The following is a 26,045-nucleotide window of genomic DNA, read 5'->3' as shown; positions in this document are numbered from 1 at the left end:
TTGAGTATTTGGTGAGATTTTTTTTACCTTAGTATTTGTAAGCCAAAACCATGAGTGAGTAAAACATTTAAAAGTGGTGCGCATGTTTTTTTTTAATGGTCGAGCTAATAAGAGTTAATCTCTGCTAGCCTGCTGGTTACCTCTGGGATCACATGTTGTTGGAAACCGATCACATTTACTCTCTGCCTTTTTAAAGATTGTGGAATCTGTTTTCCCATGCAGACTATAGTCTTGTACTGTGTTGGTCTGTGTTCTATTTTGTCCTAGTCCTGCTGGTGATTGTGTTGCTTTGTGCTTGGTGTTGTTGTGCAGAAACCTGTTGTCTTGTTTCCTCCCCGCTTTTTCCCCCCCTAGGCCTTTATTGTCTTATACCTCTGTGTGAGATTGCTGCGAGATAGAGTTTTGGTTTTCCTTGTTTGTATTTCTGTGGGCTCAAATCACACTCCTGTCATTGTCCCCTACAAGAGCAAGGGCTGATCAAGTACAAGATCAGGGCTGGTCAGGAGCCACGCCACAGTGGCGGCTCAGACATCTCCACCTTCAGGAGTATTTCAGATCAGGGATAGCCAGGGCCCCACCTAGCCCCATCTATTCCTATAATCACACAGTGACAGATTTTATATAGCCATCTGATCCAGGTCTAAGTGATGTATATACACCACAAAATTGGGGTCAGAGTATATAATCAGCACATAAGTGTTTAGTGTAGAGTCTCTAAAATATGGTCTTCAATCATCACACACCCAGGGGATGTAGCAGTATATATTGAGCGCATTGCTTTCTTCCAAGCAGGAAGCCACAACTGACTAGCACAATATTCACAATCTCCAGTAAAGCTGCTATTAGATTATATGTAACTTCTGGCAGCCACTCTCCTGCATGCCATAAATTAAAGGGCTGCATGTCTGTCATCTTAAACCACCACCCCCCCCCCCCCCCCCCCAAAAAGAAGGGAATTTTGTTTACTTACCGTAAATTCCTTTTCTTCTAGCTCCTATTGGGAGACCCAGACAATTGGGTGTATAGCTTCTGCCTCCGGAGGCCACACAAAGTATTACACTTTAAAAAGTGTAACCGCTCCCCTCTGCCTATACACCCTCCCGTGCATCACGGGCTCCTCAGTTTTGGTGCAAAAGCAGGAAGGAGGAACTTATAAATTGGTCTAAGGTAAATTCAATCCGAAGGATGTTCGGAGAACTGAAACCATGAACCAAAAGAACAATTCTTCATGAACAACATGTGTACACAAAAAGAACAACAGCCCGAAGGGAACAGGGGCGGGTGCTGGGTCTCCCAATAGGAGCTAGAAGAAAAGGAATTTACGGTAAGTAAACAAAATTCCCTTCTTCTTTGTCGCTCCATTGGGAGACCCAGACAATTGGGACGTCCAAAAGCAGTCCCTGGGTGGGTAAAGAATACCTCAATAACAGATAGCCGAAAACGGCCCCTTCCTACAGGTGGGCAACCGCCGCCTGAAGGACTCGCCTACCTAGACTGGCGTCTGCCGAAGCATAGGTATGCACTTGATAGTGTTTTGTGAAAGTGTGCAGACTAGACCAGGTAGCTGCCTGACACACCTGTTGAGCCGTAGCCCGGTGTCGCAATGCCCAGGACGCACCCACGGCTCTGGTAGAGTGGGCTTTCAGCCCCGAAGGAAGCGGAAGCCCTGAAGAACGGTAGGCTTCAAGAATCGGTTCCTTGATCCATCGAGCCAAGGTTGACTTGGAGGCCTGCGAGCCCTTACGCTGGCCACCGACAAGGACAGAGCGCATCTGTACGGCGCAGGGGCGCCGTGCGAGACACGTAGAAACGGAGTGCTCTCACCAGATCCAAAGAGTGCAAATCCTTTTCGCATTGGTGAACTGGATGAGGGCAAAATGAAGGTAAGGAGATATCCTGATTGAGATGAAAAGGAGATAGCACCTTAGGGAGAAACTCCGGTACAGGACGCAGAACCACCTTATCCTGGTGAAAAACCAGGAAGGGGGCTTTGCATGACAGCGCTGCAAGCTCAGACACTCTTCGGAGTGAGGTAACTGCCACTAGAAATGCCACCTTCTGCGAAAGACGTGATAAAGAGACATCCTTCAGCGGCTCGAAAGGTGGCTTCTGGAGAGCCGTCAGCACCCTGTTAAGGTCCCAGGGTTCCAGCGGGCGCTTGTAGGGTGGAACTATGTGGCAAACTCCCTGCAGGAACGTGCGGACCTGCGGAAGCCTTGCCAGGCGTTTTTGAAAAAATACTGAGAGCGCCGATACTTGTCCCTTGAGAGAGCCCAATGACAAACCCTTGTCCATTCCGGATTGAAGGAATGAAAGAAAAATGGGTAAGGCAAAAGGCCAGGGAGCAAAACCATTATCAGAGCACCAGGACAAGAAGATCCGCCAAGACCTGTAATAGATCTTGGCGGACGTTGGCTTCCTGGCCTGTCTCATGGTGGCAATGACATCTTGAGATAACCCTGAGGACGCTAGGAGCCAGGACTCAATGGCCACACAGTCAGGTTGAGGGCCACAGAATTCAGATGGAAAAACGGCCCTTGAGACAGCGGGTCTGGGCGGTCTGGAAGCGCCCACGGCTGACCCACCGTGAGATGCCACAGATCCAGGTACCACGACCGCCTCGGCCAATCTGGAGCGACGAGAATGGCGCGACGACAGTCGGATCTGATCTTGCGTAACACTCTGGGCAACATCGCCAGAGGAGGAAACACATAAGGCAGTCGAAACTGCGACCAATCCTGAACTAACGCGTCCGCCGCCAGAGCTCTGTGATCTAGAGACCGTGCCATGAAGGCCGGGACCTTGTTGTTGTGCCGTGACGCCATGAGATCGACGTCCGGCGTTCCCCAGCGTTGACAGATCTCTCGAAACACGTCTGGGTGAAGAGACCATTCCCCCGCATCCATGCCCTGACGACTGAGAAAGTCTGCTTCCCAGTTTTCCACGCCCGGGATGTGAACTGCGGAGATGGTGGAGGCTGTGGCCTCCGCCCACATCAGAATCCGCCGGACTTCCTGGAAGGCTTGACGGCTTCGCGTACCGCCCTGGTGGTTGATGTACGTGACCGCCGTGGCGTTGTCCGACTGTATGCGGATCTGCCTGCCCTCCAGCCGCCGATGGAACGCTTTTAGGGCTAGATACACTGCCCTTATCTCCAGAACATTGATCTGCAGGGAGGACTCTATCGGAGTCCAGGTTCCCTGAGCCCTGTGGTGGAGAAACACCGCTCCCCACCCTGACAGACTCGCGTCCGTCGTGACCACAGCCCAGGTTGGGGGCAGGAAGGATTTTCCCTGCGACAGAGAGTTGGGAAGGAGCCACCACTGAAGTGACGTCTTGGTTGCAAGGGAAAGAGAGACGTTCCTGTCGAGGGACGTCGATCTCCTGTCCCATTTGCGGAGAATGTCCCATTGGAGTGGGCGCAGATGAAATTGCGCGAAGGGAACTGCCTCCATTGCTGCCACCATCTTCCCCAGGAAGTGCATGAGGCGCCTCAAGGGGTGTGACTGGCCCCGAAGAAGAGATTTCACCCCTGTCTGCAGTGAAAGCTGTTTGTCCAATGGTAGCTTGACTATCGCTGAGAGAGTATGAAACTCCATCCCTAGGTAAGTCAGTGATTGGGTCGGTGTCAACTTGGTCTTTGGAAAGTTGATGATCCACCCGAACCGCTGGAGAGTCTCCAGAGCGACGGTCAGGCTGTGTTGACACGCCTCCCGGGAGGGTGCCCTGACGAGGAGATCGTCTAAGTAAGGAATCACCGAGTGGCTCCGAGAGTGTAGGACCGCCACAACAAATGCCATGACCTTGGTGAAGACCCGTGGGGCTGTCGCCAGGCCGAAAGGCAATGCCACGAACTGGAGGTGTTCGTCCCCGATGGCAAAGCGCGGGAAGCGTTGATGCTCGGGTGCGATCGGCACATGGAGATAAGCATCCCTGATGTCGATTGATGCTAGGAAGTCTCCTTGTGACATCGAAGCGATGACAGAGCGGAGAGATTCCATCCGAAACCTTCTGGTGCTCACATGCCTGTTGAGCAGTTTGAGGTCCAGAACGGGACGGAATGATCCGTCCTTCTTTGGCACCACGAACAAGTTGGAGTAGAAGCCGTGACCATTTTCCTGAGGGGGAACGGGAATCACCACGCCTTCTGACTTCAGGACGCTCACAGCCTGAAAAAGTGGACGAGAGCTGAACTCTATCCTGTAACCGTGAGACAGAATGTCTCTCACCCATCGGTCTTGGACATGTGGCCACCAGGCGTCGCAAAAGCGGGAGAGCCTGCCACCGACCGAGGATGCGGTTCGGGGATGCCGGTAGTCATGAGGAGGCCGCCTTGGAGGCAGTGCCTCCGGCGGTCTTTTGGGGGCGTGACTTAGACCGCCACGCATAAGAGTTCCTCTGGCCCTTCTGTGGCCTGTTGGACGAGGAGGATTGGGACTTGGCTGAGGGCCGAAAGGACCGAAACCTCGATTGAATTTTCCGTTGCTGAGGTCTCTTCGGTTTGGACTGGGGTAAGGACGAGTCCTTTCCCTTGGATTCCTTAATGATTTCATCCAATCGTTCGCCAAACAATCGGTCGCCAGAAAACGGCAAACCAGTTAAGAATTTCTTGGAAGCAGAGTCTGCCTTCCATTCGCGTAGCCACATGGCCCTGCGGACTGCCACCGAGTTAGCGGATGCCACCGCTGTACGGCTAGCAGAGTCCAGGACGGCGTTCATGGCGTAGGATGAAAAAGCCGACGCCTGAGAAGTCAAAGACACAACTTGCGGAGCAGAGGTACGTGTGACCGCATTAATCTCAGACAGACAAGCTGAGATCGCTTGGAGTGCCCACACGGCTGCAAAGGCCGGGGCAAAAGACGCACCTGTGGCTTCATAGATGGATTTCACCAGGAGCTCTATCTGCCTGTCAGTGGCATCCTTGAGCGATGAGCCATCTGCCACTGATACTACAGATCTAGCCGCCAGTCTGGAGACTGGAGGATCCACCTTGGGACATTGAGCCCAACCCTTAACTACGTCAGAGGGGAAGGGGTAACGTGTGTCATTAAGGCGCTTAGCAAAGCGCTTGTCCGGAAATGCTCTATGTTTCTGGACAGCATCTCTGAAGTTAGAGTGATCGAAAAACGCACTCCGTGTACGTTTGGGAAACCTAAACTGGTGTTTCTCCTGCTGTGAAGCCGACTCCTCTATAGGTGGAGTTGGGGGAGAAAGATCTAGCACCTGGTTGATGGACGCAATAAGGTCATTTACTATGGCGTCCCCTTCAGGTGTATCAAGATTGAGAGCAACGTCAGGGTCAGAGCCTTGAGCTGCGACGTCCGCCTCATCCTCCAGAGAGTCCTCAAGCTGAGACCCCGAGCAGCGGGAGGAAGTCGGGGAAGATTCCCAGCGAGCCCGCTTAGCCGGTCTGGGACTGTGGTCCGTGCCGGAGTCCTCCACGTGAGACCTAGGGGCCACCCCGGGGGCACGCTGCGGTGCAGACCGAGAGGGACCTGGAGGCGATGATCCAACAGTGCCCGGGGCCTGTGTAAGGACCGGTCTGGACTGCAAGTCTTCTAGTAGCCTGGCAGACCATTTGTCCATAGACTGAGCCATGGATTGTGAAAGCGACTCAGAGTTTCTCAGCAAAAGCTGCAAACTCTGTCCCTGCCGCCTGGACAGTGGAAGCAGGAGGGTCTGCCTGAGCCGAGGGTCCCCCTAGTGCCCGAGGCTCCGGCTGAGCAAGTGCAACAGGGGCCGAGCATTGCTCACAATGAGGGTAGGTGGAACCTGCAGGTAACATAGCCGCACAAGAGGTACAGGTTGCAAATAACCCTTTGCCTTAGCGCCCTTGCTCCTTGTGAACGACATGCTGTTGTCTCCCAGGGGAGTGATCACTGAGGGTATATAGCCAAAAGCAGAACAACCCGGCCGACCCTAGGGGGACCAGCACCGGGTGACCGGTGTGGCTTACCGACCGCTCAAAGCGGTGTGTGTCCACCAGATTCCCTGCCTAGGTCTCCCAGAGCTGTGATCCGTCCTTCAGAACTCGTTCCTGAAATCCTCCACCGGCAGAGTGTGTAAAAAATGGCTGCCGGAGCTCTCAGGGGAGGAGGGAGCCGTGGGCGGCGACTAATAAAGTGCGGGAATCTGGTGCCCCACAGTGATCAGTGAGGGGGGGGGGAGGAAACCTAAAGTATGCTCCAGCCCTCACTGCAGACGTCAGGTCGACCGTCCCGCTCTTACCCCTGACTGGCAGGCCCGGGGGCGGGAGTTATGTACTAGGCCGCAATGAAGCCGGGGACTAAATTTAATACCGCGGCCGAAAAACAGGCGCGGTCGGCGCGGAAGTCCCGGTCGTCACAAAAACCAGCCGCAGCTGCGGCGTCTGTGACACCAGCGGTCCATGCACTGTCCCCATGGGGACCCAGAGTACCTTTGGATGCAGGGCCCTGTCCCTGATGATACCAAGTCTCCGGTCCAGCAGATTCCCACAGGGGCTGCGGAGGGAGCCCGGTCCCAGTGAATGGATGACCGGTTAGGATCCCACTTCACCCAGAGCCTCTATGGGATGGTGAAGGAAAACGGCATGTGGCTCCAGCCTCTGTACCCGCAATGGGTACCTCAACCTTAACAGCACCGCCGACTCAGTGGGGTGAGAAGGGAGCATGCCGGGGGCCCTGTGGGGGCCCTCTTTTCTTCCAACCGATATAATCAGCAGCTGCTGCTGACTAAAATGGGAGCATGAGTGGATGTGTGCCTCCTTCTACACAAAGCATAAAACTGAGGAGCCCGTGATGCACGGGAGGGTGTATAGGCAGAGGGGAGGGGTTACACTTTTTAAAGTGTAATACTTTGTGTGGCCTCCGGAGGCAGAAGCTATACACCCTATTGTCTGGGTCTCCCAATGGAGCGACAAAGAAAACTATAATATATATATATATATATATATATATATATATATATATATATATATATATATACATATACACACACACACACACACACACACACACACACACATATATATATATCTATAATATGGGCTGAAAGTGCACACTACCAGCTGCAATATGAGAGTTTTCACATCCAAATCGGAGAAAGGGTTTAGGAATCATAGCTCTGTAATGCATAGCCTCCTCTTTTTCAAGGGACCAAAAGTAATTGGACAAGGGACTCTAAGGGCTGCAATTAACTCTGAAGGCATCTCCCTCGTTAACCTGTAATCAATGAAGTAGTTAAAAGGTCTGGGGTTGATTACAGGTGTGTGGTTTTGCATTTGGAAGCTGTTGCTGTGACCAGACAACATGCGGTCTAAGGAACTCTCAATTGAGGTGAAGCAGAACATCCTGAGGCTGAAAAAAAAAGAAAAAATCCATCAGAGAGATAGCAGACATGCTTGGAGTAGCAAAATCAACAGTCGGGTACATTCTGAGAAAAAAGGAATTGACTGGTGAGCTTGGGAACTCAAAAAGGCCTGGGCGTCCACGGATGACAACAGTGGTGGATGATCGCCGCATACTTTCTTTGGTGAAGAAGAACCCGTTCACAACATCAACTGAAGTCCAGAACACTCTCAGTGAAGTAGGTGTATCTGTCTCTAAGTCAAAAGTAAAGAGAAGACTCCATGAAAGTAAATACAAAGGGTTCACATCTAGATGCAAACCATTCATCAATTCCAAAAATAGACAGGCCAGAGTTAAATTTGCTGAAAAACACCTCATGAAGCCAGCTCAGTTCTGGAAAAGTATTCTATGGACAGATGAGACAAAGATCAACCTGTACCAGAATGATGGGAAGAAAAAAGTTTGGAGAAGAAAGGGAACGGCACATGATCCAAGGCACACCACATCCTCTGTAAAACATGGTGGAGGCAACGTGATGGCATGGGCATGCATGGCTTTCAATGGCACTGGGTCACTTGTGTTTATTGATGACATAACAGCAGACAAGAGTAGCCGGATGAATTCTGAAGTGTACCGGGATATACTTTCAGCCCAGATTCAGCCAAATGCCGCAAAGTTGATCGGACGGCGCTTCATAGTACAGATGGACAATGACCCCAAGCATACAGCCAAAGCTACCCAGGAGTTCATGAGTGCAAAAAAGTGGAACATTCTGCAATGGCCAAGTCAATCACCAGATCTTAACCCAATTGAGCATGCATTTCACTTGCTCAAATCCAGACTGAAGACGGAAAGACCCACAAACAAGCAAGACCTGAAGGCTGCGGCTGTAAAGGCCTGGCAAAGCATTAAGAAGGAGGAAACCCAGCGTTTGGTGATGTCCATGGGTTCCAGACTTAAGGCAGTGATTGCCTCCAAAGGATTCGCAACAAAATATTGAAAATAAAAATATTTTGTTTGGGTTTGGTTTATTTGTCCAATTACTTTTGACCTCCTAAAATGTGGAGTGTTTGTAAAGAAATGTGTACAATTCCTACAATTTCTATCAGATATTTTTGTTCAAACCTTCAAATTAAACGTTACAATCTGCACTTGAATTCTGTTGTAGAGGTTTCATTTCAAATCCAATCTGGTGGCATGCAGAGCCCAACTCGCGAAAATTGTGTCACTGTCCAAATATTTCTGGACCTAACTGTGTAAGACTGGACACAATGCACAGTTCCCTGTACTATTTTATCTGAGACTTACAGAAAGTGCTTCCATTACAACTAAGGATTAAGAATATTTTTATTAAAAAAAAAAAAAAAAATTCCTGCTTTGCTTTTTATTTAATATCATTGAGCGCTGATTGCCAATTTCCCAGGATGCTTATCCATTATTGCCTTATGTGCCCAAAACATCATCATTAATGCCCGCATGGATCCTCACCGCTCTACAAACACTGCTCTGGTGCTCTGCACTGAGTACACCCTGTCAGTCTCTCATTTGACCACTGCAGCCAATCAGTGGTGATGTTTTCAGATATAACAGTGAATAGTGAGGGAAGGGGATGGCTACAGGAGGCGGCTAAGGGTGGAAGGGAAGTCATCACTACAGAAACATTGGGCATCAACAGAAGAGCGATTTGAGGGGTGTGTATGTATGTGTACGTGTGTGTGTATATATATATATATATATATATATATATATATATATATATATATATATATATATATATATATATATATATATATATATATATATATATATATATATATATATATATATATATATATATATATATATATATATATATATAAATAATATGGTCATGGACAAAAGCGTTGGCACCATTCAAATTGCTCCAGCATTTCTCCTTGAAAATTATTACACTTACACATGTTTTGTCATACACATTTCTTTTTGTCTCAGAACATAAAAAGATTAGAGGAAAAAAGGGCAAAAAGGACAATTTCATACAAAACTTCAGAAATGGATGAAGCAAGAGCAAAATTGCTGGCACCTTTCCAAACCAACTTTCAAACATGTGATGCTCGTTCAACATCTCCTGTGGCAAGTAACAAGTGTGGGCAATATGAAAATCACACCTGAAACCAAATAAAAAGAGGGAGAAGTTGGCTCAATCTTTGCATTGTGTGTCTGTGTGCGCCACACTAAGCATGTAGAAAACAAAGAGGAGAAGAGAACTGTCTGAGGACTTGAAAACCAAAATGATTGAAACATATCAATTATCTCCAGAGATCTTAATGTTCCTGTGTCCACAGTGCACAACATAATCAAGAAGTTTACAACATTTGGCACTGTACTAATCTCTGTTAATGGCAGAGAAAAAAACGATGAAAGGTTGTAATGCAGGATAGTCCGGATATTGGATAAGCAGCACCAATCAAGTTCCAAAAAAAAAAAATCAAGCTGTCCTGCAGCTCAGGGGGCATCAGTGTCAGAACAAACAAAATGATATGTCAGCAGACCCAGGGGGACCCCACTGCTGACACAGGCACATAAAAAAGCTTGACTGCAGTTTGTTTGCCAAAATGCTTCTGGGAAAGCAACTTATGGACAAATGAGACCAAGACAGAGCTTTTTGGTGAAGCACATCATTCTACTTCTTAGTGAAAACTGAATGAGGCCTACAAAAGATAAGAACAGATGTCTTGGCCTTGTTTTGGTGCCTCTGGATGTCTTGACTGTGTGGGAGACCTCATAAAATCTGAAGATCACCAAAAGGATTTTGGGTGGCTATGTAGTGTCCAGTGACAGATAGCTGGATTTGCATCCTAAGTCTTCGGTCTTCCAGCAGGACAATGACCTCAAACATATTTTGACAAGCCCCCAGAAATGGATGGAAACAAAGCACATGAGAGTTCTGAAGTGGCAGCAATGAGTCCGGATCCAAATCCCATTGACACCTGTGGAAAGATCTTAAACTTGCTGTTGTGAGAAGAGAAGACACCTTCAAATATGAGAGACCTGGAACAGTTTATAAAGTAGAGTCCAAAATTCCAGGTGAGAGGTGTGAAGTGATTGATTGCAATAATTTATTCCAAAGGGTGTGCAACCAAATATTGAAGCAGAGGGTGCTTACAATTTCATCCAACCTATTTTTGGAGTCTTGTATGAAATTGTCAGATTTGCCTTTTTTTTATACGTTGTTCCAATATACACAAAGGAAATAAACCGTGGGTAATTGCAATCATTTTCTGGGAGAAATACATCATTTTCTGGACCAATTTCAAGGGTGTTAACACTTTCGGCCATAATTGTATGTATTTCCAATGCAAAACTTGTTTTAGATGGATAAATAATATTGCCAACCCCACACACTTCAAAAGAGTGAATGGCAGCAATGTCTCCTTAAGAGCAATGTACAAATTTGGCTACAGCTTGTGACAGCCATCCCCCTAATCCCTGGCAGGTGTGGGCGGTCGGCAGCCAGGGAAGCCTGTCACTAGCTATGCAATTACCCATTCTCCATACGTGAGCGTGCTGCCACATGTGCCCTGTTACTTAATCAAATAAAACTGAATTACACCCCTACTGCCCTGGGGGCTGTCTACAACTGACTCCCACCGCTAATTAAATTCATGAGCTAAATAACATACTGGAATAGTTCAGATAAATTCGCAGAACGAGGGCGGCTCGGAACGAGGGGGAACGAGGGCGGCTCGGAACGAGGGGGAACGAGGGCGGCTCGGAACGAGGGGGAACGAGGGCGGCTCGGAACGAGGGGAACGAGGGCGGCTGGGAACGAGGGGAACGAGGGCGGCTGGGAACGAGGGGAACGAGGGCGGCTGGGAACGAGGGGAACGAGGGCGGCTGGGAACGAGGGGAACGAGGGCGGCTGGGAACGAGGGGAACGAGGGCGGCTGGGAACGAGGGGAACGAGGGCGGCTGGGAACGAGGGGAACGAGGGCGGCTCGGAACGAGGGGGAACGAGGGCGGCTCGGAACGAGGGGGAACGAGGGCGGCTCGGAACGAGGGGGGCTCGGAACGAGGGGGGCTCGGAACGAGGGGGGCTCGGAACGAGGGCGGCTCGGAACGAGGGCGGCTCGGAACGAGGGCGGCTCGGAACGAGGGCGGCTCGGAACGAGGGCGGCTCGGAACGAGGGCGGCTCGGAACGAGGGCGGCTCGGAACGAGGGCGGCTCGGAACGAGGGCGGCTCGGAACGAGGGCGGCTCGGAACGAGTGGCGCTCTGAATGTCCAAAAGATAACACTGACATTTGCAGGAGAAATGTGTTTCATCACACACTTTTCTCCAGAATTTCTGCTGCTTGGCCAACTGGCAGAAAAGTCACCAAACCCTTAAAGAGAGAGGCCTATAAGCAGTTCAGGGCTGAAATCGAATAACAAGTTTAAAATAAAATAAAAAAATAAATAAATAAATCCTCTTGTATTCCTAAATACTGTCCAGCAGCACCCATCTGGTCTGCATTCTCTGACTGTGCGTGTACATTGTGCACAATCTCACCATTAAGCACCGTTTAAACTATATCAATTGTAAACTACGCAATCTACACTAGGAACCCCCCCCCACACACACACACACACACACACACACTATTTCAATGCAGCAGAGATGGCGGCATTGGGGGTGCAGACAGTTCAGACCAGCAGTAACACTGCACTGGCCTGAACGGTCAGTCATGGACCCCAAGTGGGGGGGGGGAAGAAGAAGAGGCTGGGTAGTGGTACACCCCTATAGAGAGAAGATGAGATCACTGAGTTCAGCATTATGCAGCGTCTAGTGACATGCATACACCATTAGTCATAGCAGAGAGCCGCTACACATCCCCATGGAGGCTCGCTGCTCTGACTAATAGGGTGATACTAGCGAGGGTGGGCTGCGCACCACACCCTATTATCTCCAAATACCCTTATAGGACATATGAAGAGAGGTTTTAGGTAACCCCTTAATACAGCTTAAATAAAGGCAGCTAGCTCTTACCTGCTGGTAGTATATGTATGCCAGGACACCGGCCAGAATCTCCAGGATGAAAATGCAGAGCAAAAGGATAAAATACTAGAAGGAAAGAAAAGAAGAAATTAGGAGATTTACAGTTATATACATATAAATATCTCACACCTTAGGCTGCTTTCACACTACGTTTTTTTAACATGCATCATATGAATGTTTTTTTGCTGCAAAAGCGGATTCTGCTTTTACAGTAAAAAAACGCATGGAAACGCATGTATTATTTTGCAGGATCCTGTCACTAAGTTTATGGGCGGGCATTGAGTGATGTGATCGGGAGTGAGGGGAACTGAACGTGATAGCCTGGGAGCTGGCGTCTGACAGCTGTGGAGTCTCGTAACCAAGGTAAACATCAGGTAACTTGCGTGGATACCCGATATTTACCTTGGTTATGAGCGTCTGCAGCTGCTAGGAGCCGGTTCCCTGCACACGTATCCAAGATAAACATCGGGTAACTAAGACCGCGGTTTACCTTGGTTACGAGCGTCCTCCGCTCTCAGGCGGGGGAGAGTGGAGAGAGAGAGAGGAAGGTGCAGAGAGAGGAAGGTGCAGAGAGAGGAAGGTGCAGAGAGAGGAAGGTGCAGAGAGAGGAAGGTGCAGAGAGAGGAAGGTGCAGAGAGAGGAAGGTGCAGAGAGAGGAAGGTGCAGAGAGAGGAAGGTGCAGAGAGAGGAAGGTGCAGAGAGAGGAAGGTGCAGAGAGAGGAAGGTGGAGAGAGAAGGGGGGGAGGGAGGGAGGTGGAGAGAGAGACTGATCACATGAGGCTGGTTTCTGGGCATGCTCAGTAGAGCAAGCAGGATCCTGTCTATCAGCATGCCAGCGTTCACATGCGTTTGCATGATGTTTAGTCAGGATCCAGCAATTTGCAGTATTTGGACGCAGCTAAAAACGCTACATGTAGCGTTTTTGAAAAATGTTAAAAAACTGCAAGTCGCTGGATCCTCACTATAACGCACGCAAACGCAGGTGAACGCATGTTGACGCGAGTCCATTGCAAATGGATTGAAATGAAAACGCATTTCCACTGGATCCATTTTTGCGTTAAAAAAAACGTTCATGACGGATGTTAAAAAAACGTAGTGTAAAAGCAGCCTTACACAATTTCATCTACAATTTAAGGTTTTTTACAACCGCTGTACCCACAAAAAGTTGTCACCAAGTTTTCTGGGTGCATGAATGCAATACCTGCTTAAAGGGAATCTGTCACCAGGTTTTTGCCACTTAATCGAAGAGCAGCATAATGACCCTAATTCCAGCGATGTGGCACTTACTGGGCTGCTTAATGTAGTTTTGATTAAAATCACTGATCAGCAGGAGATTATTATAGGACTACTTGAGCTCCGTATAACTGCTAGATCTGCAGCAGAAAAAACATTGATTTTCTCAAAATGACTGCAAACAGCTCAGTAAGTGACATATCGCTATAATCAGGGTCTCTTGTCTCTACATTAAGCTGCTCTCAGATGGGGAAGCAAAAACCTGGTGACAGATTCTCTCTAATTTTTGAAAAATGCCCCTCTCCATGGTACATAAAGACACAGATCAGACATTCATGTGTCTTAGAAATCTGGACAACCCCAACAAGAGCTGAACGCCAAACAATCGGCACAATTCAATCCCCGATATAGAGAAATCTGTGCGCCCCCTCCTCATTACACCTACAGGAGCTCTTATTGTCCTCCCACTTTTACTCCATATACATTAATATGGAGTCTGCCCCTCTGCAGCTACAAAAGCTTCCTCTCTTCTGGGAAGGATTTACAAGGTTTTGGAGTTTGTGGGAATTTTTGCCTATTCATCCAGAAGAATATTTGTGAGGTCAGGCACTGATGATGGAGGGAGGGCTGGAATCACAATCTCTGCTCTAATTGATCCCAAAAGTGTAGGATGGGGTTGAGGTCTGGGCTCTGCGTGACAAGTCAAGTTCTTCCTCAGTAAAATGACCCGACCGTACCATTGTGGACCTTGTGCACAGGGCACAGACATGGGGAACAGAAAAGGGCCTTCACCAAACTGTTCCCACAGAGCTGGAAGCTAAAATTCTCCAAAATGTCTTGTGCTGAAGTGTTAAGAAATGGAACTAAGAAGCTGAACCCCACACCTGAAAACCATCCTACCATGTTTGGGTGGTCGTTTAAGAGCAGTTGTACGCTCGTATGGGCACAACTTGAGTACCAGAGTATAATGGAAGTCAATGGAAGATTTCCTGGAAAAATGCTCAAGTATCCCTTTGACTTCCATTATACTTGGGTACTCTAGTCGCATCCATCCGAGCATCCAACTGCTCTTAACGAGTACAGAGCCCCCGAGCATGGTAGTGCCCGCTCATCACTAGTGACAAGTACTGAGCCCCCGAGCATGGTAGTGCCCGCTCATCACTAGTTACGAGTACAGAGCCCCCGAGCATGGTAGTGCCCGCTCATCACTAGTGACAAGTACTGAGCACCCGAGCATGGTAGTGCCCGCTCATCACTAGTTACGAGTACAGAGCCCCCGAGCATGGTAGTGCCCGCTCATCACTAGTGACAAGTACTGAGCACCTGAGCATGGTAGTGCCCGCTCATCACTAGTTACGAGTACTGAGCACCCGAGCATGGTAGTGCCCACTCGTTACTAGTACTGAGCACCCGAGCATGGTAGTGCCTGCTCATCACTAGTAACAGATCAGTTTGTTACCTCTCTTACATCCAGGAATCCACAGTGGTGAACGTGCCAGAAATCTGCACACAGTGTGCTCTTTCCAAAATATATTTTAAGTTTGCAAGAATGTAAATAGAATGTGGAGCCACAGTGTGCGGATTACTACCACTAGGGGGCAGTGCAATTCCCCAACGCACACAGCATCCATAAGTAAAGTGACTACTGGCTGTGTATGGGGAGGAGAGCAGGGCAGACAGACGAGCACATTCCTGACATTACACCAGCTTTACACAAACCTGCTCCGGGTACAGGCTCGCTCTGCAAATACACTCACACTTCTATACACCGTAACACATGCCGCCTGTCCAGACCCCCCCACTCCATTCTACAGCCGGCTGGGGAAATCACTTCTAAAAATAATACTGTATGTGTGTACATATAATAAAGCCGTCCTCTGTGCTCTATGCAGGAGCAAATCACTAAAATACAAATTTAAATGACAAAGTATCCCTGACTTTTTTTTTTTTCACACCACTTCATAACAGATGGAATTCTTTCCCCCCCCCATTTTTCGCTACAATGTATGGAAAACTGGATACATTCATTCCAAGCTTCAACGCACGCAAAAAAAAAAAAAAGCGCTTATATGACTATGTTTATGGAAAAAAGTTGGCTGTGGAGATGAGGGATCAAAATTGTTGTCCAGAATTGGGGCAAATGTCAGTGGTCATTGAACAATGGTGGGGAGTGATGTGTGGACACGATTCCTCCCCTTCCCCCTGGCTCCCTGGTGGCACCCATACTATTCGATTACAACCACTAAATGCCCACACTTCAGCAGGAGAGGTCACTATATTTTCTGCTTCATCATGGATTGGATAAAGCACCAATGTCTTGCAGAAAGGTTCATATGTCCAAAATGCAGGTGGTAAAACATTCAGCACCAGCGGGTCTGAGTAAAAGCAATTTTAGAATAGAGGAATACCTTATCGAGTGCCTCAACTTACACATTTTTTAAGATATGAGCCATCGCTCTTTTTTGACTCATGATGCGAGCACAAATTTCAGTTACAAGCAGCTGCTGCGTGATCACGTGCGCCCCCTCATTAAGAAACTGAATATTCCCTGCTCCCCACGCCCATCATCACGAGCGTGGAGAGCAGACAGTACAGTATCCCGGCAGCCGACTGTGTATGGGAGTGTTTTCCTCATACGCTGAATAAATGTCTATCACACCACACACTTAAAAAAAACAAACAAAAATAACCGCAAACCCTTATACTCGCCCTCCCGTCCCCTGCAGTGCGTTGTCCTCATCTCAATCAGGTAGCGGACAGTGTGTGGGAGTGTGTCAGCTGCCTGCATGAGATGAGGGTGCTGTGTTGTGGAGGACCAGTGGGAGAGTGTGTGGGTTTTTTTTGTTAAGTGTGTGATGTGATGGGGGGCCATGGATATGACCAGGATGGGGGGCCATGGATATGACCAGGATGGGGGGCCATGGATATGACCAGGATGGGGGGCCATGGATATGACCAGGATGGGGGGCCATGGATATGACCAGGATGGGGGGCCATGGATATGACCAGGATGGGGGGCCATGGATATGACCAGGATGGGGGGCCATGGATATGACCAGGATGGGGGGCCATGGATATGACCAGGATGGGGGGCCATGGATATGACCAGGATGGGGGGCCATGGATATGACCAGGATGGGGGGCCATGGATATGACCAGGATGGGGGGCCATGGATACGACCAGGATGGAGGGCCATGGATACGACCAGGATGGAGGGCCATGGATATGACCAGGATGGAGGGCCATGGATACGACCAGGATGGAGGGCCATGGATATGACCAGGATGGGGGGCCATGGATACGACCAGGATGGGGGGCCATGGATACGACCAGGATGGAGGGCCATGGATATGACCAGGATGGAGGGCCATGGATATGACCAGGATGGAGGGCCATGGATATGACCAGGATGGAGGGCCATGGATATGACCAGGATGGAGGGCCATGGATATGACCAGGATGGAGGGCCATGGATATGACCAGGATGGAGGGCCATGGATATGACCAGGATGGGGGGCCATGGATATGACCAGGATGGGGGGCCATGGATATGACCAGGATGGGGGGCCATGGATACGACCAGGATGGGGGGCCATGGATATGACCAGGATGGAGGGCCATGGATATGACCAGGATGGAGGGCCATGGATATGACCAGGATGGAGGGCCATGGATATGACCAAGATGGAGGGCCATGGATATGACCAGGATGGAGGGCCATGGATATGACCAGGATGGAGGGCCATGGATATGACCAGGATGGAGGGCCATGTATATGATCAGGATGGAGGACGATTTATACAGTACCAGGATGGGGGGGGGGGGGTCATAAGTATAAGCTATGGAATAATAGTATTTCAATATCAATGGGGAAATGTAATTTGACAAAGAGCTTAGTCTCATAACGAATTAAGCTTGTGAGTCACGGTGTTACTGTACTGGTCTGCTGTGCCAAAATTCTTCTCTGATATATATATATACATGTATGGATGGGAAGTGGTGAACCAACCAAGAACAATATACCATGTACACCTACTTTCTTTACTTTAAGATCCATATGAAAATCAGCAGCTCAAAATATAAGATTTTGTTTCAGATTTCATGTATTGGAAGTCTGTCCTTAGTTGGTAAAAAATACTTCGCTCCCTTTATGGGCAGAGCTTCACTCACCCCCCCCCCCTCCCCATCCCCCCCCATCACCCCCCCCATCCACAGGCCACTTTTTTGTTTTTTCTACATACTCACCACTTTGAGTAGACTTTTTCTTTCCTTAAATGTTGCGCAGCATCCGAGGAAGCCAGTCACCATTACAACAGCTCCGGCAATGACGAGGATGTACGCAGTGGCGGCGTATATGCTGGATGGTAGAAGGCTGATGTAGTCACTTTTCTGGACCAGTGTCCATACTCCTACAGCCATGACCGCAAGACCCGCCAACTAGATAGATGTAGAAAAAAATACAAATTATAAAACATAACGACAATTATGTATTTCGATAAGGCCGTGGATTTTTATTGTCCGGTCATCGCCACGTGCCACAGCAATGAGCCACAAGAGTCTGTGAATGAGAACAATGCAAATTAGCCAGGACCCCGTCATCTGCAATAACTGGAGATACCGAGGAAAGGGCAGCCATTGTGATGCCCCCAGGGGTGGTGATGCCCCCAGGGGTGGTGATGCCCCCAGGGGTGACTCATTTCACTATTTGTTTTTGTAATGGTGGTAAAAATGGTAGTCACTTACCCAGAAAAAGAAATTAAAAGTGAAGAGCAGATACTTCAGACATATTGTCCCGCAGGTCTCTTTCTTCTCGTTGTATTCGCCCATGATGACTCTGAAAAACACATGATAAAAAAAAATTCTCAGCCTAAAAATTAATTGATGGCTGCATGTACTTCACCACAACCACACAGAAGATAAAGGATAAAGTGCAGTAACAAAAAGTGTCCATATATCGCTATTTTAACCAGCAAATTAAAGGGGTTATCTACCTTAGGGAATATATTTTGTTTTAATGCAAGTATTTAGGGTTAAAAAAAACCAAAACATTTTTCAGCACTTGCTTGCTATACCTGTGTGTTGCACTGTTGGCTGCAGGATGAGTTAACTGAGAAACAATCAGCGAGCTTGGTCTGACAAAAGTTAAGATTTTTTTATATGTCTTTTTCTGAGCTCCTCATATTAAAGTGTCCACAAAAGACAGACAACCTCAAATGTTTAATTCTTCTTTCCTGATACTTTATAGTGAAGTATGCTGTATCTCAGTGGTACATAGAGATATATGCCTGAATAAAGAAACTCTTTCGGTAACCTCTCCTATGAATCACTCTCTCCCTGTGAGTCACTCCAGCTGTCCCGATCTGTCTGCTACAATAAGACTTTCACAATCCAGACAGCACGTGGCCGTCACTCCCACAGAATAACTCATTTATATTCCTAATCCGATCCAATAGAAAAAAAAAAAATCCAATTTAAAGGGGGTATTTTAATGTTCTTTAAATTGCTTTACTTGAGAGCTTTTAGCTTGTATAGTGTAAAGCTGGTTTCCATGGAGTTCAGCCACTAATGACTGCTGAGGTTCAGTGTGATTAGTAGTTACGGTCCATGGGAGGAGTTAACTCCTAACATCCTGGACGCCTCTCTTCAGTGGGCTGACCTCTATAAAGCAACTAGCTGCTCATCTCACCAGTTATAAATCTTGCAATATAACCAGGGAAGTTCTCCTAATTATGGATCTTACTATTCCAAGCTGGGTTCCCCGTTATCTCTATGCAGCCATGCCTCCATATGCAGTGTGGGCACTCGTGGCTGCCATCACTATATATGCAGCATGGGCTCATGTTGCAGGCATAGCTCCATACGCCGTATGGGCACACATGGCTGCCACCACTCCAGATGCACCGTGGGCTCATGTTGCAGCCATGGCTCCATATGCAGTGTAGGCACTCGTGGCTGCAATCACTCCAGATGCACCGTGGGCTCATGTTGCAGCCATGGCTCCATACGCAGTGTGGGCACACATGGCTGCTACCACTTCAGATGCATCGTGGGCTCATGTTGCAGCCATGGCTCCATACGCAGTGTGGGAACATGTGGCTGCCATCACTCCAGATACAGCGTGGGCTCTATACGCAGTGGGGGAAAAACATGGAAAAGCCACGTATGCCTATGCTGCAAATAGAGTGGATTGGATGCCACACTGGTTTTGCATTTATCACTTGCCAAAGAAACCCCCAAAACACTACCTTTGGCCGCCGTATTTCCCACCGGTGATCCAATAAGACGGCTTTGGTGTGCAGAAGTATCGTCTCCACAAATCACTTTTCTCATAGCTTATGAGTGGGTAAATAGTCACACAATCTATTATTCTCCCCCCTTCCCACTCCTGACATTCAATATCACACAAGAGGACGTACATTCCTACCGACTACGCACATTGCTTGGAGAACAAAGCCTGTTGTACTAGTTCTTGTGTGCGGACATGGAAAAAGGAGAGGCAGCTCGGGCACAGAGACTGGCATACAGAAGGGGAATTGTTGAGGGCACAGCAGACCACGCTGCGCTATCCTATAACAATGCGCTCTCTATGGAGTGCTGCAGTTAGAAAAATGCTACAAACCTGGCATTATGCTGCCATACAATTAAATCATACATCGCTCTTACCTTTATGAGCGACTTACCATGTTATACATGTAAGGAAACAATGTGACAGGCATGTTAAAGAAGCCAAATTGTACATACCTGGCACACCCAGAAGGAGCCCACAGGAGATGACTGGCACACCCAAGAGAGATGGATCAATGCCACACACTTTAAGCACCACTCCAGCGCTGGAGTGGTGCTTTAAATCAAGGTTGGACCCCTATGACATACTCGCCTTCCGGTGGTTTCGTCTTTTAACCACTCCCACAACGCCATCTTGTGCCTAATTTCTGCCTGGCCAGAAGTTATGTCCCAAACACTCAATGCAAGTCTATGAGAGCCAGAACAAGGTTCTCATAGACTTGTATTGAGTTGTGACCACCAGCTGCATGTAACACTGGAGTAGCCGGAAGGCCACAAATCACAGGTAACCAATGAGGGTAACGCTGGAAAAAGATGAAGCTGCCGAAAAGTGAGTATAAGACAGGGGGCAGGTGGACTTACAATTAAGGCACCACTCCAATAAAAGAACGCTGGAATGGTGCTTTAAACACACATTTTGCAGCTCGTGTTCTATATAAGTAAAATTGGCAGTACAGACCTTGAGGTGCATGTGCCACCTTCTGTCCATACATAAATCCGTGGTAGTATACTCCATGCCATGAATAATCTGGGGCATCATGTGTTCTTATATTGGTGGTGTGGAAACAGTCAGTAAGTGCTACAGAAAGAAGGGAAGAAGTCACTGGGTGATTGCTAATCTTTACAGCTCTGCATATGCCTAAAACACTGGGCATGGTGGTGCGTGTTGGGGCATATACAGTGATGACAAAAGTTTTGAGACCGTCGTAAATTTTGGTTTAATGTCATCCTTGGTGGAACTTGAACTCTGGACACTATTACTGCAAGGCTGCAGAACCAACCACCGAGCCACTGTTAATCACCAAATTGCTCCTGGATCGTTAGAAAAAGTTGCTCTTGGAGGATGTTTAGATCCCATTCTTTATTCAGATCATCTCCTAAAGAGGATTCAGCTACTGGCTTGGTTCAACAGAAGTGCATGCAGAGCTTGCTCAGGAATGGCAGCAGGCAGGAGCAGTGAACCTGCATATGTAATGAGCTGAATGAAGGTTTTTAGAGGCTAGCCTGCTGTCAAGAAGCCACTTGTCTGCAAGAAAAGTATGAAGGACAAACTGACATTCTGCAGGAAGTTCAGAGATTAAAAAAATACAAGTACGCGGTAGCATGAGTCCTGTGTCATGTCCGCAGTAAAGCATCCTGAGACCACTCGTGTTTGGGCTTCTCACCCATGGAAGGGGAAATCACTCACAATTTTGCCTAAGAACACTACTGTGAATAAAGAAGGGTATCTAGTCATCATCTCCAAACATTGCAAGAGAATTTGGTGATGAACAATTCTTTCTCCAGCATGATGGGAGACCATGTCACAAGGCAAAAGCGATAACGTGGCTCAGTGAGGAAAACATTGAGATCTGGGGTTCATGCCCCGGAAACTCCTCAGATCTCAATCACGTTGAGTACCGGTGCACAATCCTCAATAAGTGGACAACCAAAAACACAGAAGTTGTGATAAACTGCTAGCACTGAGGTAAGAATGGGTCGTCAGTCAGGATTTGGTCCAGAAGATGATATCCAGCTGCCAGGGCGAAGGACACATGTTTTCTAAAGTAAGGGTCAGCACTGGAAATAGAATTTTTACATGATCTTCAGGTCTTTGTCAATAAGAAAAAAAAACTTATTATAATTGCACTCAGTAACCATAGAAACATCTGACTAAAAGAACTAAAGATACTGAACCAGGAACTGTTGTGAGAACCAAAATGTGTCACTCATGACTGTACTCTACATAGCTTGGCTCGTCTTCACCTGGATACATACAGTTTGATGCTTCAATTCTGTATCTAAGCCCCCTGTACAGTGTGGCTGGTGAGGAGGTGCCCCCTACACCAGAACCCATCACCTGGGGCACATGCTTCACCACCTTGCTTAGGGCCCTTTCACCATGCCTTCTTATACACATTCAGTGGTCCTATTAGGGCATACGATCAAACCCCCGCAAAACGGGATTTGAACCTGTGCACCGACAGGGCCATTGATTATAATGGTGTAGACGCAGTCGCCGTGTGCTCTGCTGTGCACCATTTTCAGACTTACCGTATTTTTTGTTTTATAAGAGGCACCGGATTAGAAGACTCACCCCAAATGTAGAGATAAAAAAAAGGTAAAAAAAATAAAAATGGGGTCCGTCTTATACTCCGGTGTTGTCTTACCGGAGGGGAGCAGCAGTGGTGGTGAAGTGGGGTTACAGGAGACAGAGGTTGTGATGGAAGCCGTGGTGGGTCAGTGGCGGCAGAGGCGGGTCAGTGGTGGAGCAGGCTGGTGTGGCGAGTGTCCCAGTCTGTCCGTGGTCCCGGTTCAAACGATAGCGCCTGGAGCGGCGCATACGCAGATGAAGCTCTCATCCAAGGCTCCATCTGCGCACGCACTGACTCCTGGCGCCATCAATTGAAACTGGGACCGCGGACACACTGGGACACCTGCCGCACAGCCACCACACTCCGCACAGGCACCCGGCCGGCCGCACGCAGCCACAGGCACCCGGCCGGCCGCACGCAGCCACAGGCACCCGGTTGCCGCACAGACAGCCCCCCTGGTAAGCTATATTCGGATTTTAAGACGCACCCCTCATTTTCCTGCCAAATTTTTGGGAGGATATGTGCGTCTTATAATTCAAAAAATACAGTATATGCTTACTGGAGGTGGACACCCAGATGCAGTCTACTACGTCTCCAGTAGGCCTATATGCCCAAAAATGGTGCTCGACAGAGCACACTGTGACTCCATCTGCCCCATTATAGCCAGTGGCCCTGTCAGCGCTTGAATCCAAATGCCATTTTGGGTGGGGGGGGGGGGGTTCCGAACATGAGCCCCAATGGGACCACTGTACTTGGGACAAAACACAATGTGAAGAGGGCCTTATAGCCAAAAACAAGACATCTTATCACCAGAACTATAGGGACCAGATGAAACAAATGATTCCTCCTTATAAGCTTCACTTTTGTATCATGACTTCTTCTATAAGTAATTAGCTGCTATGTTGTGTAACCTATGTACATAGATTTTCTGTCGTGTTAGCCAAATATCTGTTTCCGCATAGATCATTTTTTGTGACGCAAAAAAAACAAAAAAGGAAAATAATTGGGGCATATGGAAAGTCCAAAAATAGGAACATACAAACCCTGCATGAGCTGAGAATAGCAATAAAAGCTAAAATAGAGAGGAGCCTCCTGGTCAAATGTCGTGTAGTGCCTCACATGCCCTCCGATTCTGCACGTCTCTGGTGGAGCTGTAAAGGAAGTCACACCCCAAAAAATATATGTAGGGGACTTCACCTCTATAATAAAAAAAAAAAAATTATAAACGTAGTTTATATCTAACTGGTTTAGTTGCCATAAAAATATTATTTTGTGTGCAATTGAGGAGACTTCAGTGCATCCTTAGTGTGGCCATCGTCTCAGTGCACCGTTACGCCCCATCAATATGCATACTACTGAGCAATGTCATCTCTCGATTGAATTCAGGCTGTTAATCAGTGGCTCTGCATCTCTGCAGTGACCCTGCAGGAGTTCACCAGTGCTTAGTGTCTGTGTGCCCTCTCGTGTTTAAAGTACAGAGCCGCAGACAGGAGGCCGGCCACACGCGGGCGAGCGAGGCGCAATGCTGGCCTAGCATGAGCAGTGGATGCGCAACGTTGGCCGAGCGCAAGCGAGCGATGCGCAACACTGGCCCAGTGCAAGGCATGCGCAGCTGGGTTCCTGCAATATAAGTGTGCACTCTTATGACTGGCTCCTGTCTGCAGTACAGTACCTAGCAATGGCCATGGACAATAGCTAGCAATGAGAGCGCACACTGACTCCGCAGGGACCCACCTGCTCTACGCTCACACATCGCCAGTGTGTACGTGTGACGCCCCAGGGCTGTGGGGCACTCTGTCCTGGGCGCGTAGGGGGAAACGGTCATGGTCACGGCCGATGCCCGGTTCCGTGACCCTGGGGGTCGGTCCGATAAAAAGGGGTGAAAAGTAAATGGAAAAATAAAATATAAGTCTTTGGCTACGCCACTTGCGGTGTACGGCCAGGTTATTGAAGCCACCGCTGCAGGGTCCTGCTGGGGCTGGTGGAGTAATGCAGCTTAAGTGTTTTGGGCCCTCCGCAAGCAGGGCTAGGCCCCAGCAGTGGATGATAAGGGGGCAATAGTAGGGAACAGTCAGTGTATGTGTATGGAGGCGAGAAGGAAACAGTCCATACCGGTATTGCAGTTTCAACTTGCCTTTTTACTTTTGGCTTGGTACCTTGACCCGCTGGTGCCGGTTTCAGGTGTTCCTGCTCCCCTTGTTCTCAGAGCCAGCTGTGACCTGAAGCAGCTGTCCTCCGTGCACTCTCGTTTGTGTTGGGCTCCCGTGGCTTAGAGCTTCTGGGGAACCCCTCCGTTTCAGTCTTGGTCCTATTGCAGGCAGCCTGGACTATTTAATGGGTGGTCCCCTCTTTGCTGCTGATGCTTTGGACTCTTTGGTTAGCGATGGACCCTGGAGATCCCCTTACCTGGCAGATTTAACAGTTGACCATAAAGTGTCCCGCTGTCTTGTGTCTGCACCCCGCCTTGTGCCGAGTCCTGTGAGCCTAGGTTCCAGACTTCCACAGGAGTTACGTCGTTCCTGGAGTCCTATACTTCCACAGGTAACTCACGGTCCCTGGAGTCCTGGTTCCTTACTCCACAGTCCCTGTCTCCTTTACAGCGTCCCGTTCTTACTGTAGGTCGTTACACTTGTCCTTCTTTACTTCACCCCTCACTCCAACTACTTCTACTCTCTCCTACTTCTTCCTCCCGCCACTTCCCAACTGACCACTGGCCCCTCCCCTTGCTGGGTCTCTCCCTACAGATTGGGTGGCAATTAGCCAATAAGTGCCCATCCCTTTTACCTGTTGCTAGACCGTCTCCCAGTCTGGAGTTGGGGTTATGTATGTGGCCTGAGGGTGCTGGTGTGTTGACTGGCACGGATGTTCCAGGGTTACATTTTGTGGCCCCTGATACCTGAGGGGTGCTACATACATGCGCTCATCACTGGCTCGTATCTGAGACCACTACTCAGTCCTGTAGAATAGTGAGCACTTTGCCATCTCTTGATTGACAGCCTGAACTGAAAGTGCTCAGTAATATACAGTACTTAGCAGCAAGAGCCAACAATGAGTGCGCACACTAACACTGTGTGATTAGAACGTGTCTGGATCCCTGTGGAGTCAGTGTGATATCCATCAATGCCTTCTATCTGCAGTCGCTGCTTGGTACTGTACAACAAACAAGAGCCAGCAATGTGAGTGCACACTGACACTGTAATAAAACCGTGTACGCTCTCATAGCTGCCTCCTGTCTGCAGCTGTGACTCTGTACTGTAGACAGGAGCTAGCGATGACATGTGAGGGCAGCTGCAGTGTGCGCGCGGCGGTGCAGTGTGCGCGGCGGTGCGGTGTGCGCGCGGCGGTGCAGAGCTGCCGATTGACAGAGCTTCCTGAAACTCAATCGAGATGACAATGCAGACATGCAAATTGAGGGGCTTAAACAGTGCGCTGAGCCCTTTGGCCAAAAGGTGTCTCATTTAGCATATGATATATTTTTTGGCAACTAAAACACTAAACTAGTCGGGGCATGGTCCCCGGACAGGCCTATATAAAAGAGGTTTAGTGTTTTGGTGCTGACAGGTTCAATTGCTTTTGGTAAAGATGGCTGGAAACTAACGTATAACAGTG

At 48.5% G+C, this 26,045-nt stretch overlaps 1 protein-coding gene across 3 annotated transcripts in view; it reads right to left on the bottom strand.

The window, feature by feature from the left end:
- Positions 1 to 26,045, bottom strand: part of CD151 (CD151 molecule (Raph blood group)) — a 71,759-nt gene that overhangs the window by 17,929 nt on the left and 27,785 nt on the right. For 2 of the 3 annotated variants that reach the window (XM_075326912.1, XM_075326915.1), the window contains exons 2-4: positions 18,322 to 18,412; positions 17,824 to 18,015; positions 12,336 to 12,410 (exon numbers count right to left, since the gene is read on the bottom strand). In XM_075326912.1, coding sequence (XP_075183027.1) covers positions 12,336 to 12,410; positions 17,824 to 18,015; positions 18,322 to 18,405 — 351 coding nt within the window. In that variant the 5' untranslated portion in view covers positions 18,406 to 18,412. Of the gene's footprint in view, positions 1 to 12,335; positions 12,411 to 17,823; positions 18,016 to 18,321; positions 18,413 to 19,823; positions 19,844 to 26,045 lie in introns of those variants that run through there. The other variant, XM_075326914.1, reaches the window with a different exon arrangement.

This window comes from Anomaloglossus baeobatrachus, chromosome 10 (genome assembly GCF_048569485.1).
Source record: "Anomaloglossus baeobatrachus isolate aAnoBae1 chromosome 10, aAnoBae1.hap1, whole genome shotgun sequence".
Taxonomy (NCBI): Eukaryota; Metazoa; Chordata; class Amphibia; order Anura; family Aromobatidae; genus Anomaloglossus; species Anomaloglossus baeobatrachus.
This window is presented reverse-complemented; position numbering and strand designations above follow the sequence as displayed.